Source organism: Melanostigma gelatinosum, assembly GCF_949748355.1.
Source record: "Melanostigma gelatinosum genome assembly, chromosome: 10".
Taxonomy (NCBI): Eukaryota; Metazoa; Chordata; class Actinopteri; order Perciformes; family Zoarcidae; genus Melanostigma; species Melanostigma gelatinosum.
The window spans coordinates 12,169,492-12,190,337 of NC_136643.1; the positions used below are offsets into that span (position 1 = coordinate 12,169,492).

General features: G+C 42.2%; 1 protein-coding gene across 1 annotated transcript; it reads right to left on the bottom strand.

The window, feature by feature from the left end:
- Positions 1–485: 485 nt before the first annotated feature.
- impg2a (interphotoreceptor matrix proteoglycan 2a) lies at positions 486–20,509 on the bottom strand (the record flags this gene model as incomplete). Its single annotated transcript, XM_079276605.1, is given in 23 exon segments — positions 486–531; positions 1,051–1,130; positions 1,871–2,072; positions 4,459–4,598; positions 4,600–4,648; positions 5,586–5,649; positions 5,652–5,789; positions 7,357–7,576; positions 7,669–7,956; positions 8,252–9,135; positions 9,393–9,588; positions 11,331–11,374; positions 12,520–12,710; positions 15,009–15,029; positions 15,142–15,200; positions 16,124–16,282; positions 16,384–16,439; positions 16,784–16,839; positions 17,691–17,723; positions 17,836–17,861; positions 17,948–18,114; positions 20,105–20,323; positions 20,431–20,509. Coding segments are annotated over 23 exon segments (3,417 nt in total).
- Between the last annotated feature and the right edge of the window lie 337 nt (positions 20,510–20,846).

The following is a 20,846-nucleotide window of genomic DNA, read 5'->3' on the forward strand; positions in this document are numbered from 1 at the left end:
TTTTTCTTAGTTGTAGTTTATTTATATATATATATATATATATATATATATATATATATATATATATATATATATATATATATATATATATATATATATTATAGTTAGCTGTCCAAAACTGCAGGAGCTACATCACCTTTGTTTCGTGAATAATATGCAACTAGATATATATATTTGTCCCCTTTCCTGAAACTGTTGATGTAATTTATTGATAAGTATTCATTGTAGGACCGTTGCTAATACATTGGTTGCATTAAACACTTCTTTATTGACAGGTCCGTTCTAACTGTTACTAATCATGCTAAATCTTTGTGTAAATATACAGTGAATATCCCGACATCAAAGTACTTCACTGTCTTTTCGTCCCAACCTACTGTAGCTGGTATTTCTGACCAAGATCTTGAGAGGACTTGTAACTGACACTAACTAACCTGCTACAATCTTCAAGGGAAGACAGAAATACCTTGTTTGTTCCCAGGAGACTTTCACGTGTGTGTGGAGGCGGAGCTCTCTCTGCGGGTATCCACGACACTGCAGCACATGCAAACGCAAACATATTCGATTTCATTTTTCTAGGTCAAGCTGTTCCTTTACTAACAGCACATGAAAGTACCCACAACTTTACTCTCAAGGTTGGTCCGGCAAGAAGCAACTCTATGGCACACAGAGCGATGGTGGTCGATACAGCCAAATGGGACTTAAAAAACAACCACCACTTTTTACACACAGACACATTGCTACTGCCAGACTGTTGGCAAACACGAAGGAATGTCTGTGTCTCGTAATGGTTTCTGTCTCATCGTATGAGCTCCGGGCCTGATTGGTGAAGATTTTAGAATGATAAATCTGTGTCCACACTGGTTTGGCGTGGCTCGAAGTCTTTCACTCGTCTCCTGTAGCTGTCAACTAACTAACTAATCCTTTTTTCAGTACAATCTTGCCAGACTCCTGTATCTAAAACTCACTTCCCCTTTTCCTCATATCCTGGTTTGCTTGGTCCATGTGTTTATCTCATTGCAGTATGAAAGGGAAAACAAGAGAGGCACTCACGCTTGATGATGCCGTACAAAGTCTGCAAACTGTCGGTCCTTCGCATAGAGCTCAACAATGCGTATCCTGTCTTGGATTTCCTGCAGGAACACATGGTATCAGTCGGATGGGAACATTACATCACAGGCAGATAAACATTAAACTTAACAGGACGTGGCTCAATCAAAAAGGGAAATTTTACACGAAGAAAAAACAACAATGACTTTCCTGTTTGAAGGTGTTGAAGGTCAGTTGGTGAATGAACAATTTCACAACCTGAGATTTCCCAATTCAGATCCAGGTAAAATTTGGATGTGGGAAATGAAAGCTCGCCTTGGGTCTAATATTCAGATGGCTTTGAGCAAGGCAAATCTCCCACCTGCACTTCAGTACAGCTATGTGGATTTTTGTGTTCAAAACGAGTGAAGGCGTTTCAAAAGGGCACCTGAGCTTTGCCAAATAAGGCTTATGAAAGTATGGACATAAACGCCAGCTTGGTGTTTTAATGTGTGCGGGGGAAACTTTTGCAAAACTAAGACACAAGCCAGCCCAGTGAGGGTAAAGAAGACAACCTTCAGTCGCCACTAACTTTATCTGTGACCCTTTATTGTAACTGTACATATACCCAATCACACAGCATGGCTGTAGTTAATATGCTGCTTTAGATGTTTTTGATTAAAAAAAATATTGATTTTATCAGCATCGTATCAGTGCAAACATTTCACTGTATAATAAAAATAATGAGGTACAAAAAAGAAAAAAGAGCAAAGGCCCTCTTAATGTGGCGAAGGCATGTTCTGAATCAACCACTGGATAGCAGCCCACACACACACACACACACCTCCTTGGTCAGTTCACTGTTCTCGTAGATGTGTCGTATCTCCTCGCTGCTGAAGTCAGTGGAGGCCTCAGCGCTGGTGCTGCTGTACACAAGAGCCTCAGGGTAGCGGCGGTAGTAATGGCTGTAGCCTGTGGTGGCCTCACTCTCATACATGGGGTTGTACTTGGTCGCTCTTTCCAGAGACGGGAGACTCTCTGCTCGCCTGCAAAGCAGCACAAGAATCTGTCACATTGTGGAGGCTGAATGATACACAAAGCAACACGTCATCACGGAAAAGAAAACTGGGCTGCAGTGAATAAGACCTAAGTGTTGATAAACCTTCATTATGTATTCACCTTCATTACTAGTGTCTGTCTGAGTCCAGACTATAAGCAAGCCTATTGTGTTAGATGTTTAAGGCTTTTTTTGGAAATACATCAACATGATATCTGATCAGTTAACTGTCTTAGGTTAACACAGTGTTTTTCCACATGCTGCTCTGGGAGCCATGCCCCACACACACACACACACACACACAGATAGATGGTGAACAGACGCATTGCGTGTCTTCGTGTCTGCAACAAAAGACTGCAAGTAAAGGAAATATCTAAGGAGGACAGGAGGAAGGGACACCAAGGGAGTCTAGAGGAATAAAGGGACGGTGTGGTGGATAATTAGGCCGTCTAACTGAAGATACAGTCATGGGATGTCTCTAGGCAAGGCAAGGCAAGGCAAGGCAAGTTTATTTGTATAGCACATTTCAACAACAAGGTAATTCAAAGTGCTTCACATAAAACCATTAAAAACATCAAAACATAAGGCAAAAGAAAAGGAGATTTAAAAACAATTAAGAACATTCATTAAAACATTAAAAAACAGTACAAGAAATAAAATGCAGTAGTAAAATGCAGAAATGCAGGAAATTGATTAATATATGAATTGAATGTGGTTCAATTAAAGGCAGCAGCAAACAGAAAAGTCTTCAATCTTGATTTAAATGAGCCGAGGGTCTCAGCAGACCTGCAGCTTTCTGGGACTTTGTTCCAGATATGTGGAGCAGAAAAACTGAACGCTGCTTCTCCATGTTTAGTTCTGACTCTGGGAACAGAAAGTAGACCGGTCCCAGACGACCTGAGGGGTCGGGATGGTTCATAAGGTAGCAGCAGATCAGAGATGTATTTTGGCCCTAAACCATTCAGTGCTTTGTAAACCAACAGCAGGATTTTAAAGTCAATTCTTTGTTGGACAGGAAGCCAGTGCAAAGACCTCAGAACTGGAGTGATGTGATCCACCCTCCTGGTCTTAGTGAGGACTCGAGCTGCAGCGTTCTGAATCAGCTGCAGCTTTCTGACGGACTTTTTACAGAGACCTGTAAACACACCGTTACAGTAGTCCAGTCTGCTGAAGATAAATGCGGGGACAAGTTTTTCCAAATCCTGTTGAGACATAAGTCCTCTAATCCTTGATATATTCTTCAGGTGATAGTAGGCTGATTTTGTAATTGTCTTGATATGGCTGTTCAGGTTGAGGTCTGAATCCATAACTACACCTAGATTTCTGGCTTGGTTTGTGGGTTTTAACATCAGTGACTGAAGCTGAGCGGTGATTTTCAATTGTTCGTCCTTGGTACCGAAAACAATTACTTCTGTTTTATCTTTGTTTAATTGAAGAAAATTCTGGCACATCCAGTTGTTGATTTGTTCAATGCAGTTACCCATCCCTTGTATGGGATTATAGTCCCCTGGTGACATAGTTATGTAGATTTGTGTATCGTCTGCATAATTATGATAACACACTTTGTTGTTTTCCATAATCTGAGCTAGTGGAAGCATGTAGATGTTGAACAGAAGAGGCCCCAGTATTGAACCTTGGGGAACACCACATGTCATTTTAGTCAGCTCCGATGTGTAATGAGCCACAGACACAAAGTATTCTCGGCCCTTCAAGTAGGATTCAAACCAGTTAAGTGCTGTGCCAGAGAGTCCCACCCAGATTTTTAGTCTTTCTAGGAGTATGGCATGGTCGACCGTGTCGAATGCAGCACTGAGATCTAGTAAGACTAAGACTGAACTTCTGCCATTGTCTATGTTTAAGTGGATGTCGTTGAAAACCTTAACAAGAGCAGTTTCAGTGCTGTGGTGCTGTCGCAAGCCTGACTGGAAAACATCAAAGCAGTTATTTACGGTCAAGAAGTCGGTCAGCTGTTGGAAAACCGCTTTTTCAATTATTTTACTCAAAAATGGGAGGTTTGATATTGGCCTATAATTTTTCATCGTTGCGGAGTCTCTAAACTAAACTCTAAACTTATTCTGTTCCCTCAAGAAAGTAACCAGGCTCCTTTAATCTCAAAAAGATTACGTGGAGGAGAGAAAACCTCAAAAACACTAAATGTAAGCGTTGATGTTCACTATCAAACAGAAAAGTAAGGTTTGTTTATTTTCCAGAACAGACACAATTGTGCTCCTTTTTATTTACCTTCGTGTCACTCACTGATAAATAACCATTTAAATATAAAAACTATGGAGCGATACATTGAGAATGTAATAGATTTAATTCATGGAGCTGTGTGGAGACGTTTGGCCATCGGGTAAGCGAGTGGTTTTCCTCACCGTATGGGGTCCTCAGACTCGTCCTTGTCATACTGATCACGTAACGTCCTGGCGAGGAAGAAGATGACGGCGGAGGCCACCAATAGGAATCCAGCTACGGCGGCGATCGCTATGCCGACCACCAGCGGCTCAGATACATACATCCTCACAGTGCTCTCCTCTGTACCACCAGTTCTCCCCGACGCGACACCTGAGGTGACGATGAAAAATGTGTCAGCTAAAATTATTTTCACAACAAAAACAGAAGACTGAGCACAGACCTTCATACAACTGTTCAAAAGCAGAAGAAAGACATCCTGTTTTTTATTCTGTCTTGACATAACAACAACAATTATATTGCTCTGTATGTGCTATTAAACCATGATTGCCTTATTTTGGAATAAAATAAGTCCTCAAATGTTTGTCTCCTGTCTCCATAAAGTCATGCAATACTTGCGGTTGTACGGCATGAAGTAAACAACAATCCAGCAGTATCTAGAGCTGCCTGCATGTTTCATGACGTGGTAGAGGGCGTCTGTCTGTTTATAATCATACAATTTTAAGTGTATCACATAAAACAGTTTCAACACAGCCACAGGACATGTTTCGGTCACTGATTTGGATTACTGGCACATTATTTTGCACCCATGCAAATGTCTGTTTGGAGACACACCCACAAAAATGCTGAGACACAAAAACTCCCCAAATTGTGCTCATTGTTTTTAAATCATTTAAATCAATGTACCTTAAAACAGTACATTTAGTGCCAACGGCCAAAATCTTGATCCATAGGTCATAAAAAATATAATTGTTTGAAGACAGTTCATTAGTATTTGTTGCCAAAAAAGGTGCGAAACAAAATCTTTATTCCATTTAGTTTGCTATGAGTATAATTCTTTCTCCAAAGTATTAGGAGTCAAATAAAAAATGTGCTTTTGAACGAATGCTTTGAGAGCGTTGAACATCTCTCATCTTCACCTCATCAACATAGAGCCGAGCAAAACAAAACCAACTCTATAGCTAGAAGAAGCTAAGAAGCTGGCCCCCTGCATGAACTGTTGAAAAGCTCTTTCTGGGATGAAGCACTGGCCTCGCAAATCTGCCTACTCAGACACACACGCAGATCACTTCCCCTAATCCCCACCCACCTGCAGATGGCTCCCTGGCCGGGGATGATGTCACATTTGCCGTCATTGAGGCAAAAGTCAGTCACAGCTCACAGATGCTCTGGCAGGGCAGTCCTTTCACGCTGATGTAGCCGGCATTGCAGACGCACTCCCCCGACCACTGGTTCACCTTGCACTCTGCGTACTCGTTGCACGCATGGAACTTACAGGGGTCGGCCTTGTCACCTGGAAATGAAAGACACCAGGAGTGTTGACTTTAGGTATCAAGAGAAACTGTAACAAGCAGGTGCTCATGTGGTGATCAGCATTTAACAAGAGGCAAAGACTACATTTCTCCAGGTATATTATCTCAAAAGATTTAGAATTAACAACATGCATACTTAAATTACAACCTGAAAAAGGTAACATAGATTTAAAGGAATAGTTCAACGTTTTGGTAAAATGTGAGTTATTGCCGAGAGTAGGATGAGAATATTATTCTCTTGTCTGTACCAGTTTTTACACTTCGGGTTTTGTACAAACCCAACAAATGAGATACATCTTAATTCTTGAACTTAATTGGTTGTCAGATGTTGTTAGCTTCTGACAGAGCCACACCCCTTATTTTCAATCCTTATGCTAAGCTAAGCTTAATTACCATATTGACCCAACATACATGAGAGTGGTAGCTAAATAACAGCAAAAATAATAAAACTAAAACAAACTCAACAAAAAAATTGCCGGCACAAGATTTTAAATATATTAGGTTTTTGTTTTTGTTACTTGACTGTAATATTTATTTGCAAAACACAGACACAAGCAAACAACATTCTTCCTCCCTTTTTTACACCCCTAATGCATGCTGGGATCCATTACTGTGCGTTGGCTGTGACTCAGACAGATTATGAATGAATGAATGAAATTTATTTATAGAGCGCTTTTCACAGACATAACATCACAAAGTGCTTAACAGAACAGAAGTTTAAAAGCATAAAAAACACAATGTGACCCTAGGGTCAATAAAATGACATACACAGAGAAAAATTAAAAATTAAAAAATTAAAAACTCTCATGACCTCTCAGTCATGAGTGTAAACACAAGAATGACGGCTGATTATAAACTGACTTGTGCTCTGTTACACAGAAGCCTTGAGTTCGACACCACATGAAGAAATAAAATAAAAAGTGCACAGAAGACTGGCTCCATATAAGAGACGCACTGTGAAAAACCAGAGCTGCACACAGTAATGAGTTGGTCAAAGTGCAGTTAATGACGCGTCAACTTGGCTGCTGTCCAGGGAAGCCCTGATTATCTCAAGCCAGCTGATGTGACTCTTCACGGTGATTCAACACCTGCTTGAAGTGAAGTTATTTTCCAAAACAATGTTCAGAGATTACACCCACTGAGGGAATAGGTCAACATTTTGCTGAAAGTTAGATGAGAAGATTGAGGTCACTCTGACGTTTCAATATGAAGCTAGAGCCAGGAGCCTGTTAGCATAGCTTAGCATAAAGACTGGAGAGAGAGGGGAAACAGCGAGCCTGTTTCTGTCCAAAGGTAACAAAATCCATCTACCAGCACTTCTGAAGCTCAGTGATTCACACACCATATCTTTTTTGTTTAAATTAACCATTTGTGGGTTTAAAGGGGGTTCATATTTCTATGAATGAGACCAAATCAATGCATTTAGGTGGAGTTAACAGGCTCTTGTTTTTTTTCTTTGGCATAACCTTCAAACAGTTGATGTTTGAAGGTTGTTGCTGGCTCAATAAGCACTCATAAAAATGCTACAGTGTACCGGTGAGAACCTACCTGACTCGACGTCCAGTGAGTACTTATCGATGGCCAGGTTCATGGTCTGGTAGGCTGTATTACAGAAGTCCTCCAGGATCAGATAGACTGTGGTGGTGACACTTTGTGGCACAGGTTTGCCAAATTTCATCCGGCTGTTGACCACAATGCTCCCATTCCTGAAGTTCAGGATCTCCAGGTTCTCAAAGTTACTCAGGTTGGACTGCAGGTAGGGCACAAGCTGGGAAAAGATTGAAAAATGAAGAGTTTGACGTTTCAACACAACAGTGGGAATACTGATTAGCAGAGGTACAGTAAATGTGAGATGTTTACCAGCTCAATGAAGCGTTGCTCCAAAGCTTTGTATTCTGGGGAGCCCTTGTTAAAGAGATCATCTGAAAAGATCATGTTGGTCACCCGCAGGCTGAAGAACACCATCAGTGCCCGTCCAGGGTTCACAGGCATGGCGATACTGACTTGGTCTGTGCCGCGTGCAACACCAAAAGGAAAGCCAGTGCTGCCGTCCTCTGTGTGGTTCTTCAACTCGTAACCATAATGGATCACATCGTAGTCTCGCTCTCCAACGGTGCCATCGTCCAGGCCTTGGTTAGTGGTCTGGATCTGGTGGTGGGTTGAAAAGGTTTTGAGATGAGACTTTCTACTTCGAACTGGCATGCTGGTTTACTTGGTCTTAAGCTTAAAAAACAAATGTGTCGAAAAAAAAGTTGTGTCCTCGTTTGAAAATTGAAAAATATGCACATTAACTGAAGCAGCCATGGTTTAGATTTCCTTACACACAAAAAAATGACATTTAAATTAAAAGCAAGACATGAGTCCTGTATTTAAAAAGTAAATACAATTGTGTCTTTAGTAATACTAGATTTGAATTGTTTTCAATACAATTCTTTTGCTTTACCTCCACCAGTGAAGGGACGATGACGTCAGGTTGCCCTTCAGAGGGAGGGTCCACTTCAGAGATACGGGTGAAAGGCGACTCCCTCTCTGGAGACAGGGCAGTCGGTTCGTCAGGGCTGGTCACTGGTGGCTCGAGTTCATCTTTGTTGACCAGTAAAATGTCATCCTCTGTAAGATCCTCTGTGGAGATCTCTGGAGCTGCTGGGCCTTCTTCCTCTGCAGGTGGAGCTTCAGGTGCAGTCTCTTCCTTCACCTCCTGTCCCTCCCTCTGTGTTGCTTCCTCCATGCCACCCTCTTCAAATACAGGTTCCTCAGGATAGGTCGACACCGTATTGATGGCTGCGTCTTCCGCAGGATTTACATCTGTGAGGTTGGACTCCTCTGCGCCCTCCGCCGGGTCTTCACCAACATGAAGCAGACCTGTTTCTGCTGCCTCCGGCTCTGGTGCGTCACTCGCTTCATCTACAGCCTCAAGGACCAGGACAGGCAGGCCTTCTTCTGCGGTCTCAGCTGCGATTGTAGAGATCTCAAGCTCCTCTGGACTCTTTGCCTCATTCACAACAATGTCATCCAGATGCTCCTCTTCCAAAGCTGCAACAGTAAGCTCTTCTCCCACCGCCGCAACCTTAACATCCTCTGTTTCAGCTTCAGAGATGGCATCTGTATTTATGGCTATATCTCCTGTTACCAGCCCATCTTCTGAGCCAGTCTCCGCAAGAGACACTTCTCCTTCCTCTGTCGGCGTGGATGGGTGGAGCAGGTCCTCCAGGTCATCTGTGCCCGAACCAGAGGCCTCGATGGCCACTGGTGGTTCAGGCAGTGTGACGCCCTCTGGCAGCTCAGGGAAGGGAAGCTCCACTGGGAGCTCCTCTGGTGGAGGGGTTTCTACAGCAAAGAAAAAAAACAAAGAAAAGAATAAACTCAACTCAGTCTCTGCTGGACTCCTTTTATTGGTACTGGCTACAGCCCACAGACCTATCTGGCAAACCAGAAAAAAACCATTCAGATAAGATTGAAAATCATCCGTCAATTTCCTAAGAAGTAGTTTTAGTGCAAACGTAAAGCAGTAGGAAGTGCAAGACGGCGAGAATGTCACAAAAAGGAAAATAATAATTGAAAAGGGAGCTAGGATTAACACTCACTGCCAGCTTCAGGTGCACTAATGGTCAGGCCGGGAGCAGGAGACACAACTGCACTCTCCTCCAGGGCAATGACGTCATTTTCTGTGCTCGCCACTGTGTTGGTTTCAGAGGGGTCAGGCAGGACGTAGTCTTCGTTGACAACCTCTGTGTCCTCTTTAAGGATCGTGACCGCTGGTTGCTCATCAACAGCATCAATCTGCATCACAAGCAGCATTTATTATCTGAAGCTTTGGGCACTGTTTCATTGGAGTGTGCCATACAACAGGAGCTTTGATTGGCCAGATGTTTTGTGTTTACAGGTCAGGCCAATCAGAGCTCCTGCTGCTGCTCTGTAGGTTGGACATAATTCCTATGTTTGTATCTTAAATTAAATGGTAAAGCAAAAAACGAATTAACTGTGGGATGGGATATGATAGGGAGACATATTAGGAAATGGAAAATCAAAAACGACAGAATTTCAGGGTTTCCTCGCCAAGCTTTTATTGTCTGACACATTACTTTATTTGTTTAAAAAACCAATCAATATCGTGTCTGCATTTGAGAATGTTAGCTAACTAACAGTGGCAATACACATTTGATGATGTGCTTGGTGGTATTCAAGCATAAGTGTTTTTCTTAGGTTTATTATTTATTTGAATTCTTGAGCACATTTAGATATAAAGCTTTATATCTGGCTTTGTAAATTTCCAAAACTTTTCAATTTAGTTTAATCCATGTGGCAGTACTTCTAAGGCCCACTAGATGGCGCTCTGAGGCCCATCAGTGATCACAGCTGCCCTTTGTACACTTCTACAGCACTACGTCATGGTGATATAAGTATATCAGAAGTGGACGTCGTCAACGTGACTTCACCAGTTGCTTTGTGGACTGCTGTTTTGAAGCCCCGAGTTTGGCATTTTTGGCCGTCGCCATCTTGGCTAGTTAGTAAGCTAACTAGCGTGATAATTCCACTTTCATGCTACACTGGTTACAGAAAATAAGCACACATGGGAGAAGTTTGCCTCATCTGCTTCCTATAAGTACTTAAACTGGTGATATTTTGTTATTTCTTGAAAAGAAGCACAATGTACCGGTAATTCATTTGACACATTGTCTATACTTTAGTTCTAGTTTTGCTTTAGTTTCCTTGCAATACATTTAGTCTACTCGTCCAATATTCTTGACAGTTTCCCAATTGCTTTCACTAAAATCTCTAAAGGCAATCAGCTGTCTTCAAGCTGTATTTGAAGTGTGTTTAGTTCGCTGCATGTATTGGCTGAACTTTAAAAAGTGGCATGATGCAGGCTCCTTACGTTTAATATCAACTCAAAGAAAGCTTGAAAAACCAGCGGCTGAATCTCAAATGTTCCAAATCCAAACCAGGGCAGCAAAGTGCTGCGGTGGCACAGGAGCTCTGCGCTCTTGCCTGTGAATCAATTGCCGATGAGAAGTTTGCCAAACTCTCCCAACTCATTGAACAAGTCAAATGAATCACTTAGCGAGTTCAGCTGCAAAGTGAACCAGCAGACGCATTTAGTAAACCCGAACTCTGATTCACATCAAAGTGCACAGTCGACCACAAGACAGCACAAATAAAGACCGACTCAGGATGGAGTGATTTGTCTGAATGAACTCATATGTGCTGTCTCTCCTCTTTACTCGCTGTGGTGTGCTGCACTGTAGCCATTGCCCCAGAATAGCAGTGGTTTAATACAGCAAGAGTCAAACTAATCCTCAAAGCCTCACTTCATCTTTGCTTGTGAGGTCATCCTCTACCTGCACTGGGTTGGGTCTTGATGACATCACAAGCCGGTTACGAGTTAACCGCAACAGCATTCACACTTCTGCTGTCAAGCTTCCTTCAATAAAAGTGATTCATCAGCTTTGAGGGGCTCAAAGCGACTGTAGAGCGCGGAGACAGATTGTTGTCATGATTGTGGAGATAACTGGTTAACTCACCGTGGCTCCGTCTGCAGCGTTGATAGACTCGGGGACCTCAGACACTGTGGAACCAGTGGGGGAAACAAATATGAAAACAATGAAAATGTGCCAAATAGCTCAAAAATAAAGCCTGCAGGAGTCTGCAGATCCCTTTTGAACTGATGGCGTTCATTTTCACAGCATTACCTTCAGGTGTAAATATATCGACAAATCTGTGTTCAAATCTGTCGTGAATATCAGCCGCTGTGGAGCCAAGGCCATTACTAAATGGCCAAAGCAGAAAAACAAAACCAAGCTGTGCCTCTAAGTTCCCCGAGCCACACATGTCGGCAATATGAGACTGTTTAGCAATGAGTTCACAAGTCCAAGCTCATACTTGATGTAAGCATCAGATGTTATGCACCACCAGGGGAGCTCGCTAACACAGTAAACTAATGGCATGCATTCTCTCCAAAAACATGAGCAGGGAGAAATCACTCAGGAGGGAGAGATGGTATAGACATTATCACATCTTTCAATTTCTTCACATTTCTGAAAGGACTCTGGCCATAAGTAGGAGGAAGCTAACCTACTTACTGACTGGCTAACTCTAACAGATGCAGTGGTTTGAATCTCCCTATGTGAGCATTCGTGTGTGTGTTTTACTTTTGTGTCTTCTGCTGCATCAATTATTATCCCTTTTCTTCATATACTGTCCAGAATGTAAGATCCACTGGGTGTCAGCCAAAATAAAGGACTACAGTAAAGCCAAACGAAATCTGAAGGCTCAGATTTCAAACTTCCTTTTTGCTCGGCGCTCTCTCACAAACCACTTAATGACAAGGATTTAAGTGTCACACAGAATAAATACACTGGTCCTAAAACTGATGCTTGTGTTTTTTGTTCATTAAAAATGCCCCACTTTTGAGCTGAAACTTTTTCCTCTGTCCTCTTTGACGGAAGGAGCAGACGAATAAGAAACAGCTGAGACTATTAAAACCCGGGACTGTTTTCTGAAGTGGTGTAGCGTATGTTGTAAGATCAATGCTGGGTCTAAACTGTGTCTGCATTTGATATGACGTTTGGAGGTTTGCCCTGCATTGCATGCACTACTTCTGCCAATGCGTCCCCGGCGACTTCGCTGACATGACAATTAAATAAACAGCTGTAATAATGGCATGTGTTTGTTCTGTCACAGAGCGGGGAATATCGCCGGCCATCGTCTTACCGCTCTCCAGCTCATCGTTATGCAGGTATTCAGTGTTTAGCTTTTTGACCACCGTGGGGAGCTCCATGACCTCACGGTACGAGTTCTCCACCCGGTTCGACTGCAGGGTCAGGTAGTCCAGTTGGTCAGTGCTCACTCCTGCTCCATCCACCGTCACTGTGACAGTGTAGACAACCACCACGCCATCCAGCCTGACGACACAACTATAGACGTTACATTCAGGCCACATACTGAACAGGGCTCGGAAGTAATTCAATATTATTGTTCAATTAATGGAATCACATTTTGATATACACTCCCTGGCCTCTAAATTAAGTTCACCTGTGTAATTGAATGCAATGTGATGCCACAAATTCTGCATTTCATTTTGAGTTTTTGTTGACACTGTCACTTTATGACTGAGATCTTAGTCGGTGGTGTTGGACTGCATTATACCAAAATGTGTTCATAATCACTGTTGTAAATGGTAAAGGCAAAACATTAGAAGCACCTCTGAATATAATACAGTCCAGTTCAACATCATTTATATCTCAATAATAAACGTACAGGTAAATGAATGCCTGTGAGGTAGAATTCATGGAAGAGTAGTTCTAGTTCTTTTACAGATGTGCCTAATAAAGTGGCCACTGAGTGTCATTATATTTTCTTAATGTTTGACATAAACCTGTGGCGCACCTCAGCAAATTGTATTAAAACTAAAAATGGTTATCAAGGTTTTTGTTTTAATGCGTGTGAACACTTTTCTTTGATGCAAAACATTGGCACAGTGAATATCAATTCCATTATTTTATGTGTGATTTTGCAGATATTTTGCATAGCATATTTTAACATTGATCAATTTTTTTTACTTCAGGTTGTGCAAAAGGATTTTGTAGATTGTGAAATATACAGACTGTACATAATGTATTTCCATAAGCTTCTAAATGGACCTTACGGTGAGATTGACTGAAGCCAAGGAGTGGATTTCAATCTCAATTCCTATTAATATTGTGATACCGATTTCAGCCATATTACCCAGCTGTAATCTGTTTTATCACATCAGCCTTGATTATTATTTGTCTACACGTGTCTTCTGCTTGTGGCCATTGTGGAGCTTCTCAAGAGCAACAAAGCAGTTGAGTGCTTTCCTTTCCTTTGTAGTTCTCAGGTGAGAGGAAAAGGTTTCTCTTTCTTTTTTCTGACCCAAACTTGGTGAGGATGTTTCCCAATCTGCACACCATTTTACACTCATCCTATACACATTTACAATAAGAAAGTATAATAAATCGCTCAGGCATTTGCATGATTTTGCATCAAACCTAAAGCGATCACAGATGACTGATGACTCCAGTGATTTACTGCTTGGAATGGAAAAAGCCAATCTGTCAGCCTTCATTTGACGACTGGGAGCCCTCACGTGCTGGCCCGCAGTCGGCCCCGTTTAGAAGGAGATCCAATTTTCCCCGTTTAGCTTCACATATAGACAGAGTCAGACAGAGATGTACTCCTGCTTTGCCCTGGGATCTGCAGATAGCAGCAGGACAGCATCACTGTGAGAAGGTCTCAGTGTACTTAGCATGTTTTCACAATTATTAAGTATACAAAGAGCAGTTTACAACAGAAAGAGCAGTACGTGTGCATTTAAAAGCTCTCGCAGGAGTGGATTCTAACTAAGTACATTTACTCAAGTATTGTATATCAATATATATGTGTGCTAGTAAGTATTTCCATTTTGTTTGTGCTACTGTTATTCCATTATATTTCCAGGGAAAATGTTCAACATTTTTCATCTTGTGAAATGACAAATTGTTAAAAAGATGCCCAATAGCGCATAACGTTGATTCCACCTCCATCAGCTGCAACATTGAAATGCATTAGAGTAGCTGGAAAGTGAATATTTTTTACTTTGTACTGAGCCAGGTTGTGTGTGTCCCTCTGTTTTCAGTATTTATGCTAAGCTACGCCATCAGCTACAGCCTTATATCTACCATACAGAGGTAAGAAGTGCATTTCTTAAAATGTCTTTTACTTGCAATGGAGTATTTTCATGCAGTGGTATAGCTACTTTTACTGAAAGTAAAGTATCTGAACACGTTTCCAACACCATTACCCACCAACCTCCATTTCATCTTTGCTCCCCTGACACACACAACGTCTTTCCCTCTTCCTCCATCGACCAGAGGCTGATTGGTGAGGTTGTAAAGCCTCTCTATAAAAGATATATATAAATATATATATCTATATAAAGATAATCTTCTCTATAAAAGAGCACCTGCTCACTCGTCTCCACCCGTCCTGATCCCACTTAACATGTGAGTGACCACACCAAGACCATTAACACAGGCAAGTAGTGACACACGTGCCCACGCTCACAGGTAAATACAGGGTGAGATGAAGATGCACACACACACTCACACAGATTTAGCTAAGGAATGGTTGACGGGGGATCGGTGGGCTTAAATACTCGTATATTCTAGGTGAAACTACTACAGCCGGTACTGATGACTCACCCTTCAGTGTCCTTCTGGGGCCTATACATGAAACAAGTGAAGTGGTGTCAATACTACAAGTCAAGGTAATAATGGTCATATTGTGAGGACAGTTCTTTTGTCCACAGGATTAAACCACAGCAAGAACACTGACCTGAAGTCCAGCACAGACAGACTCTTAAATCCAGGAAGCCCCTCCAGAGCGTCCTCTATCTGCAAGGACAAAAACGATCACGCATGATGAACAAGCCTCAGGAGGAGGCTTCTTATTTTGATGTGGTTACAATGAACTCGCTTGGCGAAATAAAGTTTGACTTATGGTTCCAAAAGGGCTAATTTTGTTCAAAGCAACTGAAAGGTCTCGAGTCTTTTGTGCAGTGGCCCAGATCATTATCATCTGGAGGCAGACGAGTGCGCTGTGGTCAACTTTTTTATTGGTCTACGAGGCCTTGCTTCTATGTACTAAGAAAAACAATCCCTGTACTGTTCTGTAGACTCACTGACCCGGTTTATTGAATCCATCAGAGAAAGAGGACACAGAAACAGGTCTCCAGGGTCTTTGTCCTCCAATTCCCCCTTCTTAACATTCATATAATACCTTGTCCTCTGCTCCGCTCACACTTATAATTTCTGCAAGGCACGTGAGTTTGTGTGTTCGCAGAGTGTGTATGTGAAGGCATGCAGATTGTATGTGTATAGCAGATGTTCACCGAGAACCACAGGTCAGCGATAAGGGGACATAAAATCAAGTGCATGCTTACGATGCCAGAGAAAATCACCTCAACAAATTTACGGAATTTTCCAAGTACCTGTAAAACCACTGAAGTTGCTTCCAAAGGCAGAGTAGGCCTACCAGTGCATACGTCTTCATGTGCATATCTTTATATCTTTATCTACTCCCAAGGCAAGTCATAACACCGTACTTTCAGCACATATAAGTGCTTTTGAGCTCCCAGCCAAACAGTTTGGGTTTAACTACGGCTGCTGTTAAAGTGTGTGATATTAAAACAAACAATGCGTCCATTGCAGACCACAAACGAGGAGATATAGTGAGCCCAGTCCGGAGCCAAGAAACAGTAGCACTAAGGGGAGTCATAAAGAGAGACAGGCGGAAGGCGATGGAGCCAGAGACAAACCTTTTCAGCAAACTGTCTGCTGAGAGTTTGCCGCTGGATGCTGGCTGGATCGCCGAGGTCGTCGCTGTACGTCTCTCCGGTCAGGACGACGCTTAGCTCCACCACCTGATCCAGCCCAGCGGGGTTGGGAGGCTGCACGGCAATGCCATTGTCCATTATCTGTGCCATATGAGAAAGAGACTCTGTAATATAGTAGTTATACAGTATGTGCACGTTAGTAAAACATTGGGAGTCTGTAAAATATCTGTGTGTGCACTCACTGGACTCTCCACCGCCTCTGGGACAATGACAATGGTCTCTCCTTTATCTTTGTCTTCTGGGTGGTTGAGTTAATGTGCATTAAAAAAAGAAACGGTTTAATTCAGGTGGATGTGAGCTTTGGCACGTGTGATTACGGATGGCTGTATGGATTCGACGGCCCTGACCTGACCAGATGTGGCCTACAGCCAAGCTCACTCAGCAAACACACAGAAAGATTCACTAACTTACTGCATAGAAAGCTGGAATATTGTAGGAACAAGGACTTGGACACACACACAAGATAATGGTCTGACACTGAAACAGCAATGTTTGTGCAGAGGTACAGATATGCTTATTGGACAGTAGAGACACCATGTGATCAAAGTCACATGATGTCCTACAGCGAAAAGGGACACTGACCTAGCTCAGGAGCTTCAACAGCCTCAACAGCTTCCGGTGCTCGTTGTGTCGGAGTGCTGCGAAACAGAAGAAGAGTGTTACAACAGTGCTTATATCATATTACTTAATAATAACAAGCACACACACGCCCACTGTGGGTAGAGGTACAAGTAGGATTTAAAGAAGAGCTGCTTTTTTTTTAATTCAAAAAGCAATTAATTAATTAAAAAGCAATTAATACAAAGCAATCAAATGCATGCATGGATGGAAGACAATAACATGAGGGCATTAGATGTATCAGACGGTGGCTGCGCAGACCAAAACTTGTTCGTAGAATGAATTTATTGTCATCTCCGCAAGGGGAACCATGCAATCGGTTGCGTGCGTCTATGTGTGTGTGTGTGTGTGTGTGCATCCGTAAGTGAGTGTATGTGCTCCTACTGTATGTGGCTGTCCACAGCTAATCTCGCATTCTGACAGCTTGGTGAGTTTAATTTTGTTTTTTGCAAGCTTGTCTGTGTATTATACAACAACTTTGGGCCGATTGCCTGCATTCACCGCAGCTTGTTTTTTAGTTTGAATGTGAAGTGTGTTTTATGATGCCTTAGAGCCCATTGGTGTCGAGCCAATCATTGGTCCTATTAATTCAATCACGTAATGCAGCAGTGGTTGTTGCACACACACCTGGGAAATCTGCATTCCACTGTGTGCACCTCTCCAGTTGGCTTTGTGTTTTTTTGTGTGATTTATTGAAAATAATAAAAAAGACTAAATAATGCCAGTGCTATCTTTTACACTCAAAAAAAGGGAAAAGCGCATCTATAAAAGAGCAACAAATCAAACAGGAAACAATTCAAAGCCATGTGATGAAGCCATGTGTGCTAACTAACGTGCAGGAGTATGAACAGGTAAGGTTGAAGAGCCTTACCTGCACATATGTTGCCAGGCCCTGGTTGTTTCACTACAGATGGTTGGAAGAACAGATACATTCACAAGACAGACCTAATGATGAGATCAATCAATGTATGATTGAAATGTTGGGTTAGCACTGACCGAACAGACGTTTATTTTACCTTTTCAAAGCTGGCAGTGACATTCTCTAGAAGGAGAAAGAAAAATCAGAGTTGTCTATTATGTTCTGTACTGCGCACAGATACTGGTTTCTTAAAGCATTAAGCCACTAACCTTTTGAACCAGAGCATGATGCTCCTCTGATTGGCTAAAGTAGCTGCCCACATCTTGTGCCGTAACTGTGCCCTCCTGGCATTGGCTCATCCAGCTTCGGTACTCGTCTTGCTCTGGGAGGCGGTCCCAAAAGATCTTGAAAGCCTCCCATATGATCTCCTGACACACTTTTCAGACCAGAGAAGAAAAAAACAACACCATCCACTTTAAAACACAAGCTTGCAGAACTTGTTCCATAGTAGTGTTGTCCAAGTTATTTTGGTTGGGGCGACATCTTTATACCACCATGATAGACCTTTATATTATTAGCAAGGAGGTCTGAGGCCCAACTCTAGGTCCACTGCCATGTTAACTTCATGACATGATCCCTTTCACGAGTCAGCCTACTGTGCACTGATCCAAAGTCAATGCACAAACAAATGCTCCAATCTTCTTCCCAATCAACACCGTCTGTGAGGACTGAGACACCAGTGGTCATCGCTAAATCTAAATCTACTGCATAACAGACCTCAACTGTTCCCCGTTCACAGACTTGGCACCAACAAGCCTGTCTCTTTGTCTACGTCTAGCTGCCCTGGAGTTCACACCTTGATCTCTGTCCACTCACACGCACATACGTTACAGACCGTGTCTGAAGCAATAACAGGACAAAATGTTTCTTCTCTCTTGAATATATTGATTCACAACTGCTGTCCACCTGTGGTGCGCTGTATGTGTTTCTTGAGTTGTCAATTCACAAATCACACAAACGCTCACCCTCAAAAGTATCTCGCCGTGGTGGAAGAATATTCATTATTTAGGTAAATGGAGCAAAACCACTCCATGAAGCACATTATTTCTCTCTGAAATGTAGTGAAGTGGAAATAAAGACAAGTATATAATGGTACTACTCAATTACAAGTACCTCAAGTTTGTACTTAATGTACTTGATTACATTCTACTACTGGTATATAACCATGCAGACTGTTTTGGTGTTGTGTCTGACATTTGAGATATCCACCTCTAAGGTTTCTGCTGCTACACCGAAGATAATGTTGTCTGTAGCCCACTCTCCTCATCTCTGCTTGATTAGCCGCTATTAGCAGAACACACCAGAATCTCCGACCTGACTGTCTGCAGTTGAGTTGCATTGTGGGTAATGTAGGCGCCGGGTTTTATTAAGGGAGAAGAATACCATATCTCTGGTTCTGCCCTATTTCCCTATTGATTTTGATCATAATATTCTGCTATTCAACCAGATACAGAATTAAGTGTCCACCTCTGCACAAAAATATTGGCTTTTTTTAACATGTAATTGTGCAATCATTTCTTTCATCATTTCTTTCATCAGTACACCTGCCCCAGACTCTTAGTCCATTGTTCCGCCATAGGGAGTTGATTTTGCAACCAAAAAATAGATACAATATTCCTTGAAATTAACAATAATACCCTTAAGATATACAAACTATGTCAAGAGAGTATACCTCGCAGTATGCGTCCCAGCATATGGTGAAGTACTGAAGGTACATATCTCAAATCCTGGCCACGTAACAAAAAAACAGAACTGAACTATCTGCAGGACTCGATACGACTAGGGTCAGAAAATGTGTTGTATTTGTAATTCAGGTGAACTGATCCTGTAAGTAGACCACAGTCTATTTGAATGTAAATCTCTTAAGGCCTAATTGCAACTCACCTCTTCAAGAAGTACTATCCTGAGCCTTCCACTGAGCACTTATTGTATTCATACTAGTTTGCTGCACTTATTGTATTCGTATTGCTTTGTTTCTGCACTGTACTTTGGCTCTGGTTTATGCTTGTTTAGAAAATGAGATGCACATATGACTTGTGGTCACTAGTCGTTCTCTTGAATACCTATGTTGAATACACTTATTGTAAGTCGCTTTGGATAAAGGCGTCTGCTAAATGACTGTAATGTAATGTCATGTAATGGTGTCAAGGAAGATGTCAACCAACATTCTTCAGCTTGACCCAGGTGGATCACTTGCTGCAATGTAATGTGCCTGGTGGACATTACTTCCTCAGGAATGTGACAGTGGGGACAGAATCTCACAAAATGAAATTCAGTTTTTGCTGTTTGTGTTCCCTCACCTGACAATAGTGATGTATCCTTCCACAGTGTACAGTGATCTACTCTCATTTATTGTTCAGTCTTACCTCTGAGATGAAAGTAGCTCAGGTGGCTTGAAACGACTTGCTGGGCGGTCTCTTGTGCACAGAGTTTGAGTCCACTCGGGAAAAGGATGTTCCGTTTCCGTCGAGAGATAACTGCATGGCCTTCGTCAGATCCCTTGACATCAGAAACATTAACGAGCCGTGGCAACTCCACAGCCTCCTGACTCAGGTAACCCATAGAGGAACCTTCCAGCGTTGCATCTGGGGGACAACAACAACAACAGAAAACACACATTCAAGACTTAATGGTTACCTCTTCTTTGAGTAAGATGTGAGCAAGAACTTTAAAAGTTAACGACAATACGTACCTGTCCTTATGTCCAAAAATATGACCACAACATAAAAGAAAACAGAGTAGAAGACACATCTCCCAGATATGATGCTCATGTTAAATCCGTGACTGTTTTTAATTCCGTGGACTTGGAAAAGGATTAAGTAGATGTGTACTTCGTCTCAACAGCTTCTTACAAGTTTGCATCGTTAAAAAGTCTCCAGACGCAGAAAAATAACAGAAGCGCGTAGAGAAGTCATTTGACCACACGATGACATGCTGGTTCCCTCTGCCGCTGAAGAGAGGCGTGTCCCACGGTGCAGAGAGGACAGCTCCTGGCTCAGGTAGAAAGGCAGATGGCTTTTTGAAAGAGGGGGATTTTTTAATGCTCTCTAATCCTGTTTACTGTAAGCCCTAGAAGAGCTCGCCAAGAAGTTACTGGAGCAACACTGA